The 23,233-nt window shown below is 52.8% G+C and overlaps 1 protein-coding gene across 6 annotated transcripts; it reads right to left on the reverse strand.

Annotated features, from left to right (window-relative positions):
• Positions 1–630: 630 nt before the first annotated feature.
• On the reverse strand, positions 631–21,412 carry BMF (Bcl2 modifying factor). 6 transcript variants are annotated; one of them, XM_025919686.2, is made up of 5 exons: positions 21,275–21,412; positions 20,762–20,889; positions 18,297–18,593; positions 16,688–16,848; positions 631–4,662 (listed from the first exon to the last, which is right to left on the reverse strand). In XM_025919686.2, the coding sequence occupies exons 3-5, from the start codon at positions 18,586–18,588 to the stop codon at positions 4,561–4,563; spliced, it is 555 nt and encodes a 184-aa protein (XP_025775471.2). In that variant the 5' UTR covers positions 18,589–18,593; positions 20,762–20,889; positions 21,275–21,412; the 3' UTR covers positions 631–4,560. The 6 variants fall into 6 exon arrangements, with proteins under 6 accessions (XP_025775471.2, XP_086566471.1, XP_086566474.1 ...); XM_086710345.1 differs by having other exon boundaries at positions 18,297–18,596; XM_086710348.1 differs by having other exon boundaries at positions 18,297–18,596; positions 20,762–20,860; positions 21,275–21,408.
• Positions 21,413–23,233: the final 1,821 nt, after the last annotated feature.

A 23,233-nucleotide genomic window follows, 5' to 3' on the forward strand; every position in this document is an offset into this window, starting at 1 on the left:
GAAGGTCTCCTAAATCATGGGGACCCTGTGTGCAGATAAGGCGTGACCTTGGCTGTGACCTTGGGCTCACAGCTTTCTGCAGATAGGACCAAAAGTAGTTCTGCCACCGGGGATTTTCAGAATTCTGTCAAGGGCCTTAAATTACCCTTTGGAGTCAGACACATTGTTAAGCCCCAAAGAAAGGTAAGCCAGAAGTCCCCCCTCCAACTAGCATAACTGCTGAGATGCTACCTTGATAAAAGGAAACCAAAGCCCAGCTTGACACCAGAGGGGAGAGCTGAGAAGAGGGTCTGCCAGGGCATTTTCTGTCACCAAGGCTGCCTGCCACCGCTGAGTGCCTTCGCACTTACCCCCTCCCTCATCCTGCAGAAGGCTGGACCCAGATCCAAAGCCAGGTCTGCATCCAGAGCTTCCTCACTCCGCCCCTCCCCCCCACCCCTCCCTGTTTTTCCACCTCATGAGGCCTTCCCTGTGCTGCTTATGGTGAGGTCAGCATGGCCCTTGTCCACTCGCAGAGTCGAAAGGAAGTCCTGACAAAAGCAGGGAGACTGGGGGTAACTCAGGACAAGAGTCTAATTCCCTGACAGATCCCCTTGCATTTTTCCCACACCTTGAAAAAGAAAGACCAGCTCTGCTTTAAATGGTTTTATTAAAAATTGTACCAATTGATGGGGGAAATATACACACACACACACACACACACACACACATATATGCATGTGAAGAACATAAAGCCGAATACTCTGTACAGGTTAAAAAACAACGGATCCCCATTCCCCTCCCTCTCTTTCCCTGTCTCTCTCTCAGAGGCAGAGTGCCTAGAACCCAGGACAACTAACCTGGGCTGAGCAAAATGCTACATTCTCACTGGGTCTCCTCCTGCAGCCCCTGTGGACCGAGGGATGGGGCAGCCCACTGGGCAACGCTCACAGAGGAGGGAGAGGCGCTGGCCACTTGTGCAGGCAGCGGGGGCGCGGGGGGGGGGGGGTGCAGGGAGACCCGGAGCCTGTTCTCAGCACCTGTGCCTGCAAGGCTGGTGCATCTATGGAAGAGCTCGGCTTTCTGTGTTCTCCCTCAAAGCTCAAAGTCCCCACCAGCCGATGTGCCCCCTGCCCACAGTGTGCCCACAAGCCTCGAAGGCTGATAAGTTAACCCCTTCCTGGACCGAGTCCAGCCAGGGTTCAGCACCCAGAGGGCCCTGTAGCTTTTTGCAGCCCAGGCTGAACACTGATTCCCAGAAGCCCCGCTGAACCATGAAGGCAGAAGTCTTTCTGTTTTTGCTGCTCTCCACTCTCCTTCCCCCCTCTTCATCAAGTCTACCAAACGACACAAGCTTGCCAGCTCTCAGTGTGCTCCTTGCTGACCAGGACAGGCACAGTGGCTCTCCAGCTCCCGGTGGAGGCCCTGGCTGACCATCCCAAACAACCCCCTCCCTGCCATGCCCCGGCTGGAGCCATCCTTGTATGAGGCTGGGCCACCGGGGGCAGTGAGACAAGTCAGCTGGGTCCCTCTGAGCACGCCTGACACGTAAGTTCTGGACACAGACCCACACCCCTCAGGGCTTGGAGAGGTCACTGGGAGGTGATCTTTCACTCCCTTGGACTAAGCAGGAAAAGGCCATGGGGACAGCTCTCCAGCAGCCCAAACTTTGAAGCAGGCAAAGGCAGAGAGGCCAGGTCAGGTCCTCCAACCCACTGAAGGGGTCAGATGTCTGGCCTGGGTGGGGTTTTCTCCCAGTTCTGTCTATCAGCTTCCAGAAACCCCTACTCTAGGGTTTTGAATTAGAAGGGCTATTTTGACCCTGAATATCAGGCTTCCTCCCTCCAGGGCTTTTCTATAATGAAGGGAACATTTCCAGCCCCTCTCCCACCCCTCACCCTCGGCAAACCACAACAATTCCATAAGTCTTCAGCTGGTTACAGGTCAGGAGGCAGGTCAGAGTCTCCCTCCCTCCAAATCTGATTCTCCACCCCCTAACTACACACAGCCATGCTCCTGGGGGTGGGGGGATGGGGAAAGGGGGCCCAGAGGGAGGGATGTGTCTCCTGAGGCTGGACTTGAGGAATGTTCAGACCAACTCAGCAGGCCGAGGGGGAAGGGGCCAGTCTAGATCACTAGGCCAATTAAAAACAGCCAGCCAGGAGGAACCTCTCTCCTTCCTGGGGCTGTTTACCTCCTGGGTGTTTTTTGGGGAAGAGGAAGGAGGGGTTTAAAATTTTGCCCCAGCTTGCTTAGGATAGTGAGCTAGTTCCTGGAGTCACATAAAATGGAGACAGCTAGTCAGACCACCCTCCACCTGGCCCCAGGCTCAATGTTCAGGTGGGCTTGTCAAACTCTGGGCTCAGTTCTCAGGGCAGGCCACAGGACATCCTGCCTGGGCCAGCAAGATCTCTGAAGCTGATGGCTTTGCCTCTCGGCACCTAGAATATTTCTTTGCTCTCTCATTCGGCTTAGGTGGGAAGTCTACTAGGAGGGGTTCAAAGTGGCTGGCAGAAATAATCGTGGTTTTCTTATGTGTGCCACTGGAGCACACATCAGCACCCTGCCCGTCATAGTCTCGGTCCAGGAGACGGGGGAAACGACACATGTCCGATGCACATCATAAAATGGCGTGGAGACACGCAAGAAAGGCTGCATTTCACAATGGTCAGCGTGTCCCAGAGCCGGTCTTCACCTGTTCCCTGGGCTCCTTCTTGTGAGCAGGAACCCATCTTCTTAGCAGACAAACCATGGTACACACCCTGAGAATGGAATTCTAGCCAAGAAGAGGTAATACCTCAGAACATCCAAGCAGAACAAAACAAAGGCTAATGCACAGTTTGAGGTCCTTCGCCTCAGGGCCACTGTGAGCCCATATGGCACCTTCGTGCAAATTAGGAAAGGCACCCCTTCCTCTGAGCAGACATAGCCCGACACCAGGGCATGTAGCCTGGCGGCCAGAGCATGAGCTGGACTTTAGCATCTATTCTCTTCTTCTGCAGGTGCCCTTGTGCGGTGAACAACCTGCCCAACTGCACATCCAGTAGATTAATGCTTCCTTCAACAGTACTGAAGACCTCCTCTCTGTAGAACTGGAGGAGCTTGGACTTGTTTAGAGTTAAGAGTCTACTTGGGCTCTTCCAATTTCCCTGGGGAGCCCTGAGGTCTTCTCTGCCTTTTCTTTGGGCCTTGCTTCACATTAGCACCAATGTTATCTTGTCGTACATATGCAAAAATTATAATTTAATTTCTGCGGTGTCTGGTTAACAGATTCCCCGTGTCTTTCCAGATTCCCCGCATCTACTATCAGAGCTGCTAGACTGGCTGCTTTAAATTCTCTCCATTAGTGCCACAGCAGGGAGAGGAGGGAAGTTCAGAGGCAGCTGTGATCCCACGGAGCTCCAGAGCACGCCCTCCCGGCCTAGCTGGAAGCTGAAGGAAGACAGGAAACGTGTACCCAGCTCTGCCGTTTCCACACTCTAATCATTGTCGGTTACTCTAAAAGACACATTTCAGCTGACAAAGCCACTGTGCTGGCTTCTGCCTGTATCCCACTAGGTGTGAAAAAGGAATGGGGATAAGCGGGAGGAGGTATGTTGTTTCCAAGGAAACCAGGGGGTCTGGGTTCCTCGAGGGCTGACTCCTATTATAGGTGGGATGGCCACCGCATTTCCCAGCCGCACCGTAATCCTGCCCCTTCATGCTCTAGAGTGCTGATCCTGGGGGAGGAAAGCGGTGTGTTGGCTGGCTCTTTTGAAAGAAGAGCTGACGAAGGCACCAGCTGCTGTCTGTGGCATGTTCATTGGCTATGTGGCTCATCCGTGGTTGACGCCCAGCCAGTCCCAGGCAGCTAGAGGTGGCAGAGGTTTGGCACCTCGGGGCCAATCCTGGGGCCCCTGGGCGAGACCAAGTAAGACTTGAGGCCCACCCAGAAGTTTGGTTCATTTTGCGGCATATGTGAGGGGGTCCTTGGAGAAACCCAACCCTCCCTGAGGTCTTGCTGGAGATGACAGGGGCTGGGCGAGAATCCCTGAGCCCTTGGGGCAGGCACTGGCTGGGCCAAAGGAGAACCCAGATACGGGGCTGGCGGACTGGCCTAGTGAAGTTGCTCAGCTGGAAAGCCCCTGGCTGAGGCCCTGGGGGATTGAAGGCAGTGTGACTGTCAGGTCTTGGCCCCGTCCACGTCCATAGTAGAAGGCTGATAGTTTTGGTGCAACCAGGAGTCTAATCCAGTCTCCTAATTTCTTAACCAAGCTCCTATGGGAAAACTACAGTCCACTCGCTGGAGAACATCACTACCTGGTCATCTTCAATGGCTCACTGAAGACTTGACTTGTCAGAGCCCTTGGGAGGTCCCACATCACAGACACATCAGCCTCTACTTCAACAGTGTTTGACAAAGGCCCTCATTCCTGGTGAGGTCCTGAACAGGGAAAGAGGTCTCACTTGGGTACGTCTTATGTACACAGAAACTTTTACAATGCAAACACAAAACAGCAACGAATAAACTTCACAAGACGCGGGCTCAGTCCTCGCTGATGTCCTTCCTGTGGTGCCCCATGCGAGGAGGGCAGCCCAGCCTCACCTGGGACCTGCCCCATTCCTGTTCTCTTCTGCATTCAAAGCCAGGTTGTGTAGGAAGAGGAGAATCTGCCACCACACTCGACGGCGGTTTTGCTGGTGCTGGAAGGCGGTGGGGGGGAAGAAAAAATCAACATAATTCCTAAATGTAGCCTGTAGCCTTGATGACTCCTTATCATTCCCAATAAAAGTGCAGCTCGACAAGTCTGAGGGCAGCACTTTAATCCTATCAGTACAGCAAACCCTGGGGGAGGGGGGATGGAATGGGAGGAGTGGCTGATGAGGAGGGGGAGATAGTTGAGTGCTCCAAAAACAATTGCAGTTTTAACATTAAAAAGAAAAGACCAGGCTCTTTATGCACTGTGCACAAGAGGATTAAACTTTTTCCCCTGCTTGCAGGATTTTCCAGAGTTTAGCCAAGTGCTGCTTTTAATCAGATTGGCTCCTGAGCCCCTCAAACCTCAGCTGCACGAACAACAAACTTTCTTCAGAAAGAAAGAGAAGTGCCCCCTCCCTCCCCCAACTCCAAAGTAACACAGAGAACAAGGGGGAAAAGGGGGGGAGTCTCCATCTGCAAGTGATTTGACACTGTGAAGGTCAAAGGGTTAATCTTCAATTTAAACCACACTGCTGAGGCAGCAAAAATCTGATTTCATCCAGTGCAAACACGCACACACATGGACACATACACACACACACACACACACACACACACACACACACACACACACACACACACTTGTATGCCTGCCCTCTCTCCCTTCCCAGCATCTCCAGCTCAGTGCTGCCCTTTTTATAGCTGCTCTTGACAGTAAGCCATAAATAATCCCTCTTGGAGCGCTTTCCTACTGACTGGAGCCAATTAAACGTTAAGCAAGAACATACTTGAAAACAAAACAAAAACAAAGAATGCACACTACTCTCTGGGGGTTATCCCAGGTCCTACTGTCAGGCAGGGAAGCTGGGGGCAAAGGGCAGGGGTCAGTGGCTCTCAGTATTGCGGCTGGTGCCCCGCCCACACAGGTACCATGTCCCCGGGGGCCAGGGGAGGCCCCAAAGGGACTGGGGTGCTGGAAGAGGCTGTCTTTGTCTGCCAGGCAGGAGGACTGGATGGGGGCCCTCTCCACAGGGTCCTCAGTGGATAGGGGAATAAAAAGCTAGTGTGCAGGAGGAAGCCAGCACGGGCTGGACCTGGATTACTTCAGTGGCCGTGGCAGTGAGCATGTTCGTGTGAAGCGTCAGCAGAGCCGGGGCGCTTCTTAGGCTGTCTTTAATCACTGCCCCGGCCCCTACCAGGCAACTCCTCTCAGATGAAGAGCATAGGGTAAGTCAGTGGCAGAATGGAAAGTGAGCCCAGGTCTCCTGCCCCCTCAGAGCTTCATGGGCACGGCCGGCCCTGGCCTCCGGGACTTTCCCCCGGGGACCCGTGCGGGTTCCAAACAGCGCGGGTTCCGTTCACCCTACCTTAGGCCACAAAGGGAAGGGAGGTGAGATGTCAACTGAGGCCGACCTCAGGGCCCTGCTAAGGTAGGTGAAGAGGACGCCCCCTGTCTGGGGCAACAGCATGCCCCTTTCTCCCAAGGAAGGAAGCCTGGAAAACAACCCAGAAAGTTGGAGTCGCAGTTACTGCCAGGAGGGGAAATTGGGGTGTGCCACAGAGGAGTCCTGGCAGACTGTGCAGGAGAATGATGGCTTCCTTGTGTTTTGTAAACAAAGATGAGTAAAAAGAGGAAACACACCCGGCTTAACAAAATCTGGTTAGAGTAAAGTAGCGTGAAAACGAACTCAGCTGCAAAACCTGAAGACTCTGGCCTGCCTGCGGCAGCTGGGCAGAGCACCCCTCCTCCTGTTTCCCGCCCCCAGCTGCTGCCCAGGACAGGTGCAAAGGTCATTTGGCGGAACAGGAGGAAAATCCAGGAAAACACCGGTCCCCAGAGAGGCCAGTCTGCTGGAATTCCAAGTCTCTTCAGGTGCCTGTTTGAAAAGGCCAAGTAACAATAACAACCACGATCATGACAAGAATAGTAACACTGAATGTACCAGGCTGTGTTCTGAGTGTTTTACGTCCTTGTTTCTCAAAGTGTGGTCCATGGACCAGCAGCCTCAGCATCATCTGGGAGCTTACTAGAAATGCAGACCTACTGAATCAGAACGCGCATTTTTGACAAGATCCCCGGGGGACTTGGAGACACATTAAACTCCTTTGGCCTTCTCAACAACCTTATGAGGTTGCTATATACTCTCATCCCCATTTTACAGATGAGAACATCGAAAGAGTTAGGCAACTTGGCCACGTGGCTAGTCGGTGGCAGGGACTGAACTAAATCCAGACTACCTGGCCCTAGAGCAATGTCCTTACCCATTATCATTAGGTTCTGAGTGCCAGCATATACCTTTCTTTATGCCAAAGCAGACTCTCTCTCCTCCCCTTCTCTAAATCATATCAAAAGAGCTCAATGGCCAAGGAAGGTAGATTACAATTCTATGATTTGGGGCCTAGGCCAATCCCATTTATGTACGCCTCAGTTTCCTCCCAAATTCCCCTAATGGAGGTCACCTGCTGCCTGGGCACCTTCCTGGGCCTGAGGCATCTGGGGATGAGGCAGTGCAGCATTCTCACTCCCATCATTTGGGGGTGTTGGGAGACCCAGAAACAGCTGTGGGCCAGAGAGCCCTGTCAGAATAGAAGGCTGAGGTCTTGCTGGGTGACACAGGCAGGCCTAGATACAGGAGGCAGGGCACATAGGCCCACCTTCGGAAAGGACCCAGGTCCCATGCTTCTGCCTGTGACAGGCCTCAGGGTACATGAATCAGCAAGGAAGGCACTGGGCGGTGGATGGTCCCTGGGCCAGGAATCAGAGGACCTGGATGTAGGCTGGGATTTCCCACCAGCCTGTCTGTGAGTCCTCACTTCCCTAATAAGTGAAATGCAGGCACGGTTATTAGACCAGTGGTTCCCAAACCTGACTGTCACAGAATCCACTGAGGAGCTGTTATACATACAGAGTCCCAGGGTTCCACCCAGACCAGCTAGTCAGAATCTCCATGGAAGGGGTCCAGGAATTTGTACTTTGAACAAATTCCCTGGGTTGACATTTTTAAAATCAGAAGTAACATTTATTGTATATTTTAGTCATAAAAGTAATACATGTTAACTGTAGAAAAACTGGAACATACAAGACATGAGAGAGGAGAAAATAAAATCACTTGTGATCCTATGGACTAGAAGAAAACACTTCATGACTTAGTATTTTTTTTTTTTTTTTCGGTCTCCTTCAATCTCTTCCCATCAGAATAAAGACTTGGCCAAGCCAGAGGTAAATCCTTCCCAGGTGGTTCTGAGGCAGCCAGGCCACAGACAGGCATTTGGAAACCACTGAGGTGCTTTCCGACCCTAAGGTCTGTGACGGGAAGTTTGTCATCCACGATTACCTTCAGCTGAGTCAAGCCTGCCTGTTGGAGGGTCTGGGTGGGCTTGGAGACCAGCAAGAGCAGGGCCTAGTAACCGGTGCACAGCCTCAGAAGTCCCTTCTCTGGGCACCAGCAGATGCCACACAAATTCCGCTTGGTCTTCTCTTGTCACAGGACAGCCCCCAAAAGGCCCTTTTCTGAAATGAACCAAGCTGCTTCATACCAAGACTATCAGAGAATCCCCTGGTTATGAGGAACAACAATAAATACAATATTTAAAAAAATTAAACAAAAGGAGAAAAAAAAGGCACGAAGGGAGGCCAGGGAGAGAAATAGTAAGGAGGAAGGAAATTGACATTCACTGAACAGGATGAGGAATACAAAGACACCGAGACACCAGAGAACACGGATCCTTCCAGGAGAAGGTGTGGAGAAGGGCAGAAGGAAGGGAAAGCAAGAAGGAGTAGGCTTGGCCTCTGACTCTCAGGCACTTGGCAGAGCACAGAGCATAGGATCTGAGATCAATGAATGCAACGTCCCATCCCCACCCCAGAGCAAGGCCCAACTCTCCCAAACTCAGCTTGCACACCCCTCTAAGTCAGGGAACCTGCAAAAAAGCGGGGGTTCTCAGGATACATAGTCAGGGTACCCTCAGGGAGAGGGGGCTGAGGGACAGGGGATGGGATACTGCTGGGAATTTAAGCTTACACCAGAAGCCCTCAAATTCAGAGTTCAGAGGGTAAGACCAAGGCATGGAGGGAAAAAATGGAGGTGAATGGTCCAAGGGAAAGGGTCTCAATATAGTGGATAAAAATATCTTGTCTAGTTAAGACAGCACAGCCAGGCAGTGGAGACCTAGGGTTCTTCTTTGACCCCGGCCTGCTTTCTGGCTGTGGCCGGCAGAGGAAGGCAATCAGCTGACAAGTGTTCAAGTTACCCCCACTGTGCACAAGGTACGGCAAGTGACTGCACAGCCATGCATCCTGTGTACCAGGGAACTCGCAGGGACACACAGTAGGTACTCAACAAGTGCACGCTGGACCAACTACAGAAGAGTCAGCCTCGCAAGATAACCCACTTGTCTGAGGCCAGGAACAACTGATGTCTGGCCAGGTCTAAAGATGTACTTGATGTGATAGTATCAGCCTCTTGCCTGGGGAGAGGCCCAACTAGTAAAAGGCTTTTTTTCTTCTTCTTCTTCTTTTTTTTTTTTTTAAAAGAGCTGGCTGTGGTGTCTGACAAGGTTGGATTACACAAATCAAACTCTGTTTCATCCCACGTGGCCTCTGCCCTAAGCACAAAGAGCGTTCCCTCCCCTCCCTGGATAACAATCTCCCTCTGCCTCTCTCCCTCTGGATCCAATTCACACCCTCTGGGGGCTTTGTGTGTCACCGGTGTTCCAGATGCTCTAGCAAAAAGCTAATTTCACCCCAAAGAACAGAGGAAAGAGCAAATCTATGCTGTGGCCCCGCTTGAAAGGAACAGTGGCAATTTACTGAACTGACAGCAGTTTATAATATCTCATACTTAGAGTGCTTTCGTATCTTTCCATTTGCTCTTCACAAAGATCTGGGGACACAGGAAGGACAGGTGTGATCAATCCCACTTTACAGATGGGGAAACAAAGGCTCGGAAACATTACCCTAAGCATAGTCCGTTGGGAGGGGAGGTTATTTGGACCCCTGGCCTCTGGCTCCAGAGCTACATTTTTCCACTAAAAGATTACAGTATGTTTATTCGCATCATGAAAACAGTACTAACTTTTCAAAGAGAATCGCCACTGAACTGCTCCCCTAGTATGCTTAAAGACATTGTTTCCAGATCATTAACTATTTAGTAAGGATGCTGTGGACCAGAAAAAATAGACCTTTCAGAGGCAGAGCTAACTGAAGATCAAACAGAAATAAAGCCAAAACTGCTCCGAAATGATAACTTCAGATCATGTTCAGAAACCATGCTCAGTTTCTTTAAAATGCAGAGTTTCATATACGCTGTTTTACAGGGAGACACACACTCTCCAAAGTGATGCTTTCCTACCTCTTCCCTTTACCGTCACACTCTAAACTCACCCTGGCAGGAGCTGAGGGAAAGAACCTTGCCACTGAGAACAGGAACACAGAGATAAGAGACACTTCAGGAAAATTCCACTTGAGAGAAGTCGAGAAGATATTTTTGTTCAATTCAGCAAGCTTTTATCGAGCACCCAACCGAGCTAAGACTTTCGAAGGACGCAAAGATGAGCAAGATGTAAACTGTCCTCAATTATTTTCCAATCTGAGGGAAGAAAACAAGAGCAGAGAACCAAGTTTTACAGGAGGCAGAGCCGGGTCAGGGCAGTAAGTGGGCGTCCCTCAGGCTCTTGTTTTCTAGGAGGTTCCCGCTGAGAGCGGAGGTAGGTAGCGGGAAGACCGTGGTTTTAGGATGAGTCAGAGCTGTATGGCTCCCAGTGCAGCCACTTACAGTGTGACTTGGGCATGCTGTCTCCCTTCTGGGCGCCTCAGTTTCCTATAAAATGGGGACAATGGGCTCTAGAAGTACGAGGTTGCTGTGGCGATCAAACGAGAAAAGTATATGTATGGCCTTGGCCTGGTGGCTGCACCGAGCAGCTCTCTCTCCACAGTGAGGACAGGGAAAACGCGGGCCCCCACTTAACCTTGCCGAGCACTTCCCTCAACACCCTGCGCTCAGAGCGCCCGCCCCGGGAGCGCTATCTTCTCAACAGACTTAGGAAGTCCTGGGGAAATCCCTGACTTTTCACTCTGAGACGGGCCAAGGCAGCTAGAGGCAGCTGGGGCCCAGAATTCCAGGCTGCCAAGCTGAGCAAAGGATTCTGAAACCCACAGGGCAGCCCCTTGGGTCCAGGGGCCCACTGCCCCGGAAAGCTTCTGACCCAGACGCGGGAGGAACGAGTAACGTGGCAAAACGGAAAAAGAAAAAAAATACCCCTCGCCAAGAGCTTCCTCAGCGCAGCCAGCAGTGCTACTGGGACGTTGAAGCCACTGACTGCCACCGTGGCAACACCAATCAACACCAATCCCTTCTTCAAGGAAGAAACGGCAGTCTGGGGCCAGCGGTTCTCAGTGGAAGACAGGAGGGCTTCCTCTAATGCAATTGAAGGCCACTGGCTTCAGCCACTGGGGAATGGAGGGAGAGGAGGGACGGGCTATGTGCTCCTCCACATCCCCAGAGCCTTGTGCTGCATCTCCACAGCCTCTGGGGGCGGGAACCATTGGGGCCCTCACCTGGCTTCCCGCAGCCTGAGAACTCCTCCATGGGAACTACTGAACAACTTCTAAAGAACTCACGAAGCAACTCTGGGGTGTGTGCTCTGGCCGAGAGTGAGGGAGAGAGGGGACTGAGGAGTGGCAGATCCGTTGTACATCTACAAGGCTGTGGAGGAGGAACCCCAAGGCTCTGACTCCCAAATTGGGGCCTTGGCAGCCGGCTGTTCTTGTCCTGCCTGGGGCCGGTTCCCTGGACAGGACAAGGCAAGCTAAGCATGGAAGAAAGCTGGACCCTCCTCCTCACCACATACACTGACTGTTCTCGTTCTGGTCAGGGAGCATGCCCTCTTGGTTGCCAGACATGATCAAAAGGCAAACCAAAGATTTTTCTTTATTCTCCTTTTCTAGTACCTCTCCCAACCCCTCCTCTCCCATCACCCCCCCCCCACCCCTAAGGAAAAAAACAAAAGAAAAACAAAAACAAAAAAAAAACCCAACCCCCATTCCCAAGGCCTGGCTTTGGTGGGGAGGGAGTGAACTATCCGGAACTACAAGGCCCTTCTCCTGGAAGAGAGAGTAGTCAGGTGCAGAGTTGTGTGGGGAACTCGGCCTCTAGTCAGCCACGCTGATGACTCAGAAGCTAAATATAGTGAGCGATATAAACAGAGCCAGCCACAGAGCAAACACAGGGCCCCCAAGCCCCGGCCTGGCTCTCACGCACAGAGGCCCTCCACGGCCCCTCCCCCAGTCTCACTCTTCCCCAGGCGCCCTCCTAGGTAGACCTCCCACTGCTGGAACAGAGGCTGGCTCCACAGAGACCTTCCCACTTTAAGGTCAAATCTCTGGGGCTCCTGCCCGGGGCTGCCACATCTAGGGCCTGAACAACCTCATTAGCCACAGCCTGAGCCCCCAAAACCACTCAGCAACAAGGAGGGCATCCCAAAGGGTCAGGAAGCACTCAAGGGCACCCTGAACAAAGGATCCAGGCTGTTGGCAGATGTAAACACCACTCTGGGTACAACTTCCAAATGAGCTCCCTAAGAACTATAAAGACAGGTCCAAGCAAAATCCTAACATCATCTTTTGACACATTTCCCAAAGTGTTAAACTGCCCACACCTTAATAGTTATATGTATTACAATCTCCAATGGGCTTTCACATCTGCTCTGCTGGGTATCAGAAATGAAGGCTCAGAGAAGTTAAGTGATTTGCCCATGGACACAGAACTCATAAGTGACAGAGGTAGGATGTGAACTGAGGTCTGCCTCTAAGTCTAGGATCCTTTCTGTGATATTACAACTAAAGATAGTTTTTAGTGAGTGGCTGAAATTTTCCTCAGATGGCATTTTCCAGAAAGTCTAATTACTATTCAAAGACTTTGCAGATCTGACTATTCTCAATGAAACCACTCTTGGTCCAAGTGAAAAAGCCATTTCCGACTTAAAGAATTCCAATGCTCCTGTAGCTTTACTCACTCAATGGTTTACAGTAGCTACTTGTTTTGAGGATTCTTGGGTTCTTAACACTGCCCAGAAATACCCTCCATAAATTTCAAGATAGCGCTGCTGGGACAAGAGAGGACAGCAGCAGCTACTATCCATTCTTAGGCCCATGCTGGAGGAGACCATGGCAGGTGGAATGAAAAGAAACCAGAACCCACACCTTCTGGCCAGAGCAGCCCATGAACACAGTGAGGGAACAAACCTGTACCTCCTCTTTGCTGCTGAAGCTGGACAGACACAAAAACACCAAGGCACCTTCACAGAGCCTGAGTCAAGGCAGACCATGGTCAGCAGACCACAAGAAGTCACCTGCTACAGAGCAACAAAGAGAGGAAAGTTCTATTCCTGGCCCAGTCAAAGGAAGATGGGGCACATGACCCGGTTTGGAAAGGCTTTTGCTTCCAATCACTTGGCCTCCACCTCTCTTGCTGCTTTGGAGACCCAAAGAGCTGACAGCAAGCACCTCACTGACACTGATCTTCTGCCTTCAAAGCCTTGCCTTTCCATCTATTGGAGCCACCCAGAACTGATCAGTTGGGTAATGGAGCTAGAAGCCCATCCTGTATGCTCCCTAGGAAGCATGTTGGGAGGGCTTATGGCCAGCAAAAACTGACATCCAGTGGAATTTGCAACCGTTTGAATCTGAGGTCATGGCACTCAATTTGCCATAATGCCATCCTACAAAGCACTACCCAGTCATCGTACCCCACCCCCACCCCCTCTGGTCCACATCTCCTAGGAAGAAGGCTTCCCCTGATACAGAAAAAGAATAACTGAGGTCCGTAACCAGGGACAAAAAGTGGGAGCTCACACTCCCTACAGGACTCAGGGACCAATGGCCACGGTCTGGTCTTTGGACACCATTCCAGATCTAAGGAGAAAGGAAATGGCCAAGCCCACTCAACGTCTTACTGCGTCTGGAGTTGTGTTTCTTGGCTTTCTAAACTCAGCCTATAATGATGAGGAATGACCATTCTTTGAGGAGAAACAAATGAGGCTGAGTCCTACAACTGAACAGCATGGACACCAATTTCTCTGTGCAGGGCAGGTGGAGGGGAGCTCAGGGCAGGCAGCTCTGCTAAGGGATCAGCCTGATGGGAGCAGTGGGAAAAGCACTGTGAACTGACAAGAACAAATATGAGAGATGATCAAGCTTATAGACAGACAAAAGGAAACTAGCATTAAAGAGTACCTACTGTGTCTCTGGAACTTTCATTGGTATTTTCTCACTTAATCCTCACAATAAAATTCTGTGGTATTAGCTCTAATTTACAGAAGAGGTGCTACACTTGGCAAGGTCAAGTGCCTTCCTGATGGCTAGCAGGTGGCAGGGCTGGTATTCAAATCTGGGCCTTCTGACTTTGGACTCAAAGCCTAGAGACTTAAATTTAAAAATCCTAGTAACTCAGTTTCCTTGCCTGCAAAGATTAGGGAAGGGAACAGAGAAAGAAAATAAAAAGAATGTAAGAGTCACAACAGCACTTTCTAGATATGAAATAGTAGACTGGTTTATGTAATAATCAAGGTCAGAAAATGACTCACTTCTTAAAACTGGCTGCTAAGGGGCGCCTGCCTGGGTGGCTCAGCGGGTTAAGCGTCTGACTCTTGATTTCAGCTCAGGTCATGATCTTGAGCCCAGAGCCCTGAACCCCATGTTGGGCTCTGCACTGACAGTGCAGTACCTGCTTGGGATTCTCTCTCTCTCTGCCCCTCCCCCACTCTTGTGTAGGCGCATTCGCGCGCCCCTCCCCCAAAATAAATAATCTTTAAAAAAGAAAAAAAAAAAAAACTAGCTACTAAAAGTTCCTCTGTGTGCCAGTGTTCCATCTGCCTGTGGCTAGCATCCTAATGCTTTCTGCAGGATGAGCTCCTGGAGAAGGTCTGTGAGCAGGGTTAGTGGGGAGGACAGGGTTAAAAGCAAGAGGATTCCACAGACAAAAAGATTGGTTCTCTCTGTAATGGAAAATTTGGGAAAACCAGCTCTGGGCTGGAAAGGCTTAGCTGACCAGCCTCCTGCCACTGTGAGGTAGGAGTAGACAGCAGGCAGGAGGGGGAGGGGCACAGGGAACTCAGGAGCCAGTTTTGGGTGAGGGGCAGAGCAGGAGAGACGGTTCTCCTTCAGCTCTGCTGCTCTGCCCCTCCCCCAGGCTGGGGTGGCTCTGGCTGATAGCTGAAAGCTGCCCTCGGAGAGGCAGCCCTGGACTGGGGGAAAGGATGCCCAGCTGCAAAGAGCAGGGTCAGACCTTGGGATGAGGACCGTCTCCTCTCTTTCAGGACTGAGTTAGCAAGAAAGGGCCCTGGGCAATGTTCTAGTCCTATCCTCCCAGCCTGCCACCAAGCCTACAGGGACTCACCAATGGAGGGAGGAATATTCTGGGAAACAACTGTTGAGAGAGATGAGGTCTCCTGGGAATAAAGAAAGCTACCTTCCAGACACTCCTGTAGATGAGTCCAGGAGACCCACAGCTCCCATGTCCTCTAGCAGCTCCAGCACCGGGACTGGAAGCTGTGAGCTGGTCTCAGCCATCGGCCTGTACAACCAGGCTAGAGTGAATGGGCAGGAAGAAGGCCAAGAGCTGGAAATCCAGAATCAGAGTGAGTCCACACGTGGACTGAAGGGAGGACTCAAAGCCAAGTTTCCAGAAAACAATCAGCGGAGGGACTGGGGACTGGAACATGGGGCCAAACGAGGAGGCTAAGCTGCCTTATTATCTAAACATAGGGCCACTCTCTCTTCCAGATCACTGAGGGACTGGGAGAGCTAACCAGGACCAGGTCTAGCCCTAGATTTCCCTCAGAACTCTTTGGCAGAAGGCACTAACCATATCTAACCCCCGGCAGTCTGTTCTCAGGAGACCAGGAGACCAAAAGACAACTTCTCTTTCTCCTGGTGCTGGCAGTGGTTTGGCCCGTAAGTCAAACCTACTCTGATCCCCTGAAGTTACCCATCTAACCTCAGGGTCTGCCCAAGAGTGATGAGATATTTATTCTCTTGATTTCCAGACACACGTGCGCGTGCACACACACACACACACACACACACACACACACACACACACACACTGCTGGGACAGTCCCAGAGGTAGGGAACATGTTCATTTCCAGGTGGCGTGCCTTTGCTTCAGTGGTGGTTGTACTAGCACAGATTCAGCTTGGGCTCCTCTCCCTGCCTTGGCAGCCATCCAGAAAGCCAGCCCAGAGAGGAAGGGTTAAGTGTCTGGGGGCCGGCCCAGACAGAGGCTGCAGAGCAGGGCAGCCTCCAGCCCGTGGCACGGAGGGCTCCTCCAGCACGAGCCTGCCAGCCGCCGCCTTTGTTGATGGACTCTGCCACATGCTCGACTGACACGCGATGCTCCGCCCTGGCGGGGCTGGTGCCAGGCTGCCGGCCAAGCACCCGGCCGCCAGTCTGGAGAGCCTCTCCGAGGTTCGCTCTCCAGAGTCCCAGGTCCCGGTTCCCAGACAGAGACAATGAGGAGCAGCCTCCCCAGCTGGAAAGTGTCAGGTTACAACCGGTTCCACCACTTTCCCCCACTCAGGCCCATCCCTCGGCCTTGGTTACCCAGTTCCCCGCTGCACCTCGGCCAGGCACCCCCAACTGTCCAGTTTCACTGCAGCACCCTGAAAATCTTCCCCTCGGGACTGTGAGGGACAATCTCCCAACCTGGCCTCAAGAAGACACAGTGTGTTGAGCAAGGCGGAGGAAAGCCACCCCAGGCCCTAGGAGAGATTGTAGTGTCTCTTGACAAACCGTGGGACAAATCGCTTTTATGAAGCCCAAGCTGACAGAGGGCAGGTAACCAAGGCGGAGCTCAGAGATGAGGGCAAGAGTGCTCAGCCAGTTGGGCCCATCCAGTTCATGGGGATCATAATAGCCAAGGCCAAAACTCTGGGACCATATCCTTGAGGCCTGGCAGAGACAGAGTTGCTGAGGCAGGTCCTGGCCCCCCAGCCCCAGCAGACTCTCCCCCCGCCCCAAGCCCCCATGCCTACTTGCTGCATATGAAGCCGATGGAACTGGTCTGCAATGCACTGAAGCTTTCGGGCAATCTGTACCTCTGCTCGATGCTGCCAATGCCCTTCAGGGGGCTGCTCACCAAGGGGCAAGCCTGCAGGGAAACTGGCAGGGAGAGGGAGCCGGTAGCCAGCGTTGCCTGCAAAGACAGAGGGCCCACATCTCAGCATTCTCCACGACTGTACCGCTTACCCCGTGCCTAACACTCCTGGCTGAGACTTTATTGGGGTGCTCCACCCAGTTTGGATAGCCTAACCTGCCTGTTACCCAAGCGTTGAAAAGCTGACACTCAGAGAACAGGAGAGAATGGTCCTAGCCTTCCCTGAGTTCTCTAGTCACAGGCAGTGCCAGGGCAGAAGTAATATGCGTGGGTGAACTTGCCAGCCCTCTGTCCTTATTTACCAAGCTACGCTTGACCACAATTTATTTTTCATGCAGTAGCAGGTTGAAGCTCTATTCTGGAAAAGCACTGGAGGCAGTTCTCTAGAGTTCTAGGTTGAGCAAAGCAAGGGAGAGAAAGAGAAAACCAAAATGTGCCTTCGCTTTTGCCTCTGGCTGGGCTCAGGTCCTGGAGCCCTGGGCAATGGAACTAAAACTAGGGAGAGAAAACTGCTCAAACCCATTGGATAGCCAAGTTCCTCTCTGGAGGAGCCCCAGGCCAGACCGCAAGACCTCGAGACCAGCGCTGCACCCTAACCAAATGCTGGCAATTGAGCTGCCGCTAGGGGTGCCCGCCTGCCTCCTCCCTCTGTTCCTTCTTCCCTGCCGGCCGGCCGGCCTTATCCATCTTCCCAGACTCCCGAAAGAACTACGGGGTAGCTCCCTCCAGGAATAACTGTAGCGTCTCTTCAATATGCTCCATCAGACATAGCAAGATAGCTTCTGAACCCTTCTTCTCCCTCCATAAGCTTTGTGCTAAAAGAAGAAAGAAGACTGAGTGTCTAACACTGTGCCTTTGCCAGAGGAGGGACATGTTACTCATAAAACAAACCATTTAAGCCCACAAATGAAGGGGTCTTGTCTGATCGAGCCTTGGAAACAGCCCCTCTGCTGGCACTGAGCCCAGGCAGGCCCAACCTCTTTCTCCAGTTCCCCTTCCAAAGCCCAGAAAGTCCCAAGTGACACCTTGTGCCTTCAAAAACCTTCCCTCCCAGAAAGGGCTGGGTTTTTCCCTTCAGGGTCAACAGCGAGTCAGGGCAACCTTCTCCAGGGCAATGTTGGCCAATTGGCAGAAGGCATAGCACTACCAGGACACAAAAGGTTGGGCCACGCAACTGGCCACAAGATGTAAAAGCTGAAGCCCAGGTATCCTCTCTCTGACCCAAGAAGACACCATGGACCCAAGGATCCCTGCAGAAAGGGACAAAAAGGCAGAAATAATGGCATAGCAATTTGCTTTTGTTGGTGCCCATGGAGCACAGGTGAAGAGCATGAACAAGCAGAGAAGCACGGCGACAAGAGTCGAGGAATCAATAGCCCCTGCGGCTCAATTGGGGAAGGAAATAACAAAGCGCAGGTTTGGGGAGGGGAAGTCCCCTCTTTTCCCCCAGTCTCTATGGGAGGAGTCCTGAGGCTAAGAGCACTCACCATAAAAGAGTCGCTGGGGTTCTTCGGTCACCCCACAAGGCAGCATGACACCCTGACTCGGGGAGGCCGGACTGAGGGTCTGGGTGGCCTTGTCTTCCTGGCTGGTGGGTCGAAGCCCAGGACCACAGCAGTGGGTGAGAGGGAAGAGCTGCAGATGGCTGAGGGGGCAGTCCAGCTGGCTCTGGGCAAACAGGTTAGCAGACAGCAAGCTCCCAGGCTGGGTCCCCGGCTCCCCATCCTCTGGCTGGAACACATCATCCTCCAGCTCCTCCACACACTGAGGCGGCTCCATCTCCCCTGCTGGGGTGCAATGCAGGCATCTGGGGTGCTGTCCCCTGCCCGAAGGCCGAACCTGAAGGACTCCCCCTTTCCTTTCTCCTTTCCCTTCTACCTGGGGGAAGTGGAGCCCTATACTGATGACAAACGACCTGGTGATAAAGTACCACTGAGGATGACACCCTCCCCAAATGTGGCCTGCCTCACTGCTCAAGGAGGCTCCACACCTCCTCCCTGGGCCTTCCCAGAGCCACTCCCACCTTGGCCTTTTCTTCCGACCCGGGCTGGTTCTGGTCATGAAGTCTGACTGCTATTGACTCTGAGCAATAGCAGAGGTATGATCAACCACGGCAAGTACTCAGGACACCCGGGGAAATGTCAACAAGACTAGGCCCTACAAGTGGCTGTGGGAGGGCAGAGGGTGCTGTGACTGGCTGTACACACAGTGGTCACTACAGACACACACACACACACACACTCACTCACTCACTCACTGCCCTGAGAAGTAACCACCAAGCTCTCATCCCAGTCTGAGCTGAGCTCCAGGCTCAGCAGCAAAAACAAAAGCCAGCAATCCAAGGGCAGCCAGGTTCCCTCCAAACCTGCTAGGCCCCGCCCAGCTGCCCATCTCCTCTAGTCTCCACCCCCTGCTTGCTCAACACAACAAACAGGCTCCACGCTGTGGTAAGAGTGTGTCCTGGAAGAAAGGGCAGAAAGACCCAAGTTAGACACTGCCCTCACAGCAAAGGGGGGCTGTCTGCCCACCACAGCTTGGCCTAGATGGTAGGTCCAACATCCGGCAAAGTGGCCAGCCTCCCCCACCCCAGCTCACTAGCCTCCATGACTACTCACGAGTCTCCATGACTTCAATCTTCTTTTCCCACAGCCTACCATTCCTGTCAGCGCTGAACATGAGATTAGTATAACCTTCCTCACAGAAGGAAGTGAAATTCAGCCCTCTTTCTGTGACCTCACTCACCGCCTGTATACTACTCAGGTTGTTGGCATGAGTTTCTTGGTGATAAAGAAGTTCCTCTTGCTCCACCTGATGGCTCTTGGAAGTCTGAGTTTGGAGCCACCCAGCATCTTTAGCTCCCAACTCAGCCCCCTACACACACAGGAGGAACCTGGTAGGACCCCTGGGGCAGCCCGAAGCAGCAACTACCTGAATGGTTAAGGATACAGAGGGACACTGTTTGTCACTGCCAGACTCACTGAGCGATCCCCTGGGAATTTTGTCTCTCCGTCTCTTGCCTTTGAAGAACAAGCCAAATGGTCTGTGGCTTGGTAAAGTACTTAAAGGAATCTCAGTTAAATTCAGAATCTTGGCTTTCCCAAATGCAAGCTCTCTCTGAGGTGCTTGCTTCAACTCCCTCCATCCCAACCAGTCCATGAGCAATGTGTGATCCTATCTTTGTCCTCTTCCCTGGTGAGGAGACGCCCACTCGGATGGCAAAACAGGCATGTGGTGTTCTCTGGAAAGTGTTTCCCAAAGAAGGGTAGGAGATCTTCAGCTTATCAGCACCAGGAAACAAAGTTTCCGGCTGAAAGGACGGAGCGCTGTCTTGCCAGTCACCTGGCAGGGGCTCCCCTCCTGCCCTCAACCTTCTCTCTACAAGCTGGCAATCCCAGCCTAAGAAGGGGCCCTCCAAAGCTAATCACAAGCAGGAGTCATTGTCTTGGTTCTTCCTTTGAAGCCAGCCACCTCCCCCTCCCCCTCCCAGCAAAGCCCCAAAGTTCAAGCCTTGCCTGGACTGGACTGTGGGGGAAATGCAGCCATAGGGTGTGTCTCTGCAAGCCCTGGGGACCCTACCCATTCTCCACAAGAACTGCAGGTGGCTCTTCTGTAAGTGGGAGCCTCCAGAGGGGAGCTGGGCAAGGTCAAGTGTAAACTGGGATACTGTAAAGAGACCCTCTACTCCCCTTGTTGAGAAGGTGATGTCCAAACTGGTAGGAGGAGCACACTTCCTGAGAGCACTGCCTGGGAAAGCTTTATTCCTAGCAAGGGGAACCAAAGCGCTCTGGAGCCATCCCAGCCCCTAAGGGCTCTAACAGGGATGCTGAATTTAAGCCTCCTCCTCCCAGGAGAAGGCAGTAGCCACGCACTCTGAACTTCGACAAGAGCTAAAATTTGGGAACGCACACATACAAGCATACACACTCACGCACCCACACAACACACAGCAGACCTGGGTGACTCCAGGAGAGAGTCTCAGCCTCCGAGTCGTGATGCCAGGGCTCCGCGCCAGGGTCCAGCGTGACGAGCACTCGGGGGCTTGGCGCCCAGACTCAATTGGGAAGGAGGGAAAGAGCCCAGCTGTTAAGGAGAGGAGCCTTCAGACTCCGCAGGGAGGCAGGACGCCCCACAACTCCCTGTCCTACCCCAAAGTCAGATCCAGAGGCAGGGCCGTTCGCGGGAGCCCAGGTCTGCTCAGCAGTGAGCCGCAGGTTCCCCTACCCACCTGGACCCAACTGCTTGCGGTCTTAAATGCTACTACCCTCAAGTTCCCTCGTGGAGCAGAGCACTAGATGAGGGTTTCGTACCCCGTTCCCGTACCCCAGCACTCCAGTCCTTCATGGTCACCCCACACGCCCGCAGCCCAACCCTTCCCGGGCCCCTAAGCGCAGCACGACTCCACTCCCCACTTCCCCGAGGAGGTGCGATCCAACTCCGCCCGGTCCCCGGCCGCTGGCGCGCTCACCGGGCCGCGGCGGGTGGCGGGAGGCGCTGGCAGGGGCGGCAGCGGCAGCTGGCGGGCTGGCGCGGGAGGAGGCCACTGTGCACCGCGCGGTATTGTTTCCAAAATACGCCCGCTCTGGGCATCCCGCAAACAGCTGATGAGGCCCCGCCTCCAGCGCGTCATGCCCACGGCTGGCCAATGGCGAGTGGAGCCCCAAGTCCCGGGCTGGGCGGCTGCCAGGGACGGTCACGAATGTACGAACCTTCCCTTGGAAACATTGCAAGGGACCGAGCGAAATTCCGGCTCCCATCAGAAACGCAATTGGAGCGCCATAGTCCGAGCAGATTCCGTTCCTAACGCAAGCTGGGGAAGGGCTGGAGAGTCCCTGAGTCCTCTCTATTAGAAGGGAGAGAGGGGGCGCCAAAGTGACTTTTATCTTCTTTTTCTCGGGAATGGCCGGAATAATTACGGAGCGTACAAACCGGAGGGGAGGAAAGCCAGAAGCTTTTAGAAGCGTCTGGCGGTGTCCGCTGGGTGCAAGGTGCGGGTCCCTGTGGATCCCGGCCTGGTAGCAAAGCCCCCCCCCCCCCCCCCCCCCGCCTGCCTAGGCTGTCAGAAAAAACTCCAGGTGCAAATCTGTAGGAAGCATGAGAACACGTGTGTCTGGCGCTGTTAGTGGGTGACATTCAGATCAAACACATCCAAAGGGACCCTCGTGTCTTCTTCTTGAGCATCTGGCTGAGGAGAGGAGAGACCAGGAATGCAAGGGCTGCTTGAGCAGTTGACACACATCCTGTTTATGGCAGCGTCCAGAGGTGGTGCTGGTTGTTGTCAAGAGAGTAATGTGTCCTGCAGATCTCGTACTCTCAGTGCGAGAGTCCCCAGGCCAGTTCTCATGTATTGAATACCTACATTGTGCCAGATACTGAGTTAGGAGTCAAACACCTGGTGCCTGCCCCCAGGGAGCTTGCAGTTTACTCAGAGGAAAAGATGTGAAAATAATGGAATGTGATATGAAATATGTTAATGTTCAGGGACAGTGACTACCCGGAAGGGGCAGAAAAATTCAGAATGCAAAACACTGGGGAAAGCTTCAGGGAGACGTCTTTTGAGGTGGCCCTTGAAGGATGGGGACATTTTTCAATAAAGAAAACAGACCAAGCAGCCTAGGCCTGGCACAGCAGAATCAAGTGCTGAACTGGCAAATCTGTCCTGGGAGCACGGCAGGCTGGATGAGGGGTCATGGGGTGCACCCCAAGGTTTGGGAAGGCTGGGCATGGACAGATAGATTCAGGTCAGAGTACACAGGTGTCCCTGCAATTCCAGGCTGGAGAATCTACTTTATTCTGGAGACAAAGGGGAGCCAGCAAAGATTTTATAGAAGATGAGTAACTTGACCAAGCCTACATTTTAGGAAAGATAAATGAAGAAGCCAGAAATCAGTGAGACAGCCAGTCCCTGCAACAGACTAGGTGGTCGATGACGGGCCTGACCCCAGGGTTAGTAGGGACTGACAATGCTCTGACCACCAAGCTGCTCTCTCTGGTTATAAACTCAGACAGATTTGAGTTAAGTGGAGCTAGGACTCTTAGCCCAGAGGAGGCCGAAGTCTCCTTGCACCTTTTCCCTACCCATTCCTTCCTTAGCTTCTTCAAAGGGTACCTGAAAGAGAGCCAGCCAGGCATATTGAGGGCTGGGGTTGTTAGGGCAGGAAAACACTATCCCCAAAGTCCAGAGAAGAGGGAAAAGGGAAAGAGGGGAGCGTCAAGGTTGGCCTGCAGCCCAGTCCACCACGAATTGACAGGTGTCCAAAAACAGGTGCTAGAGCCAAAAGCAGGTACAGTATTTTACCAGGAGCCCTGGCCAAGAGGGAGTATCAGCTGGTCAGGGTGACCTCTCATTCACGACACATGTGGGGAAATGAGGAAATCAAGCCCAGCCACCCTGCAGGGCGCTGGGGAGCCCTTACCACAGTCACCA

This window comes from Puma concolor, chromosome B3, assembly GCF_028749965.1.
Source record: "Puma concolor isolate L17-30 chromosome B3, mPumCon1.1.hap2, whole genome shotgun sequence".
Lineage (NCBI taxonomy): Eukaryota > Metazoa > Chordata > Mammalia > Carnivora > Felidae > Puma > Puma concolor.

Excerpts from the sequence above, each read along its gene's own strand:
- BMF (XM_086710344.1), bottom strand. The coding sequence starts at position 18,870 with ATGACCAGAACCAGCCCGGGTCGGAAGAAAAGGCCAAGGTGGGAGTGG. Across the intron at positions 16,849-18,296 it reads ACCCCAGCGACTCTTTTATG|GCAACGCTGGCTACCGGCTC; the intron begins GTGAGTGCTCTT and ends CTGTCTTTGCAG. Across the intron at positions 4,663-16,687 it reads ATCGGCTTCATATGCAGCAA|CACCAGCAAAACCGCCGTCG; the intron begins GTAGGCATGGGG and ends ACCGCCTTCCAG.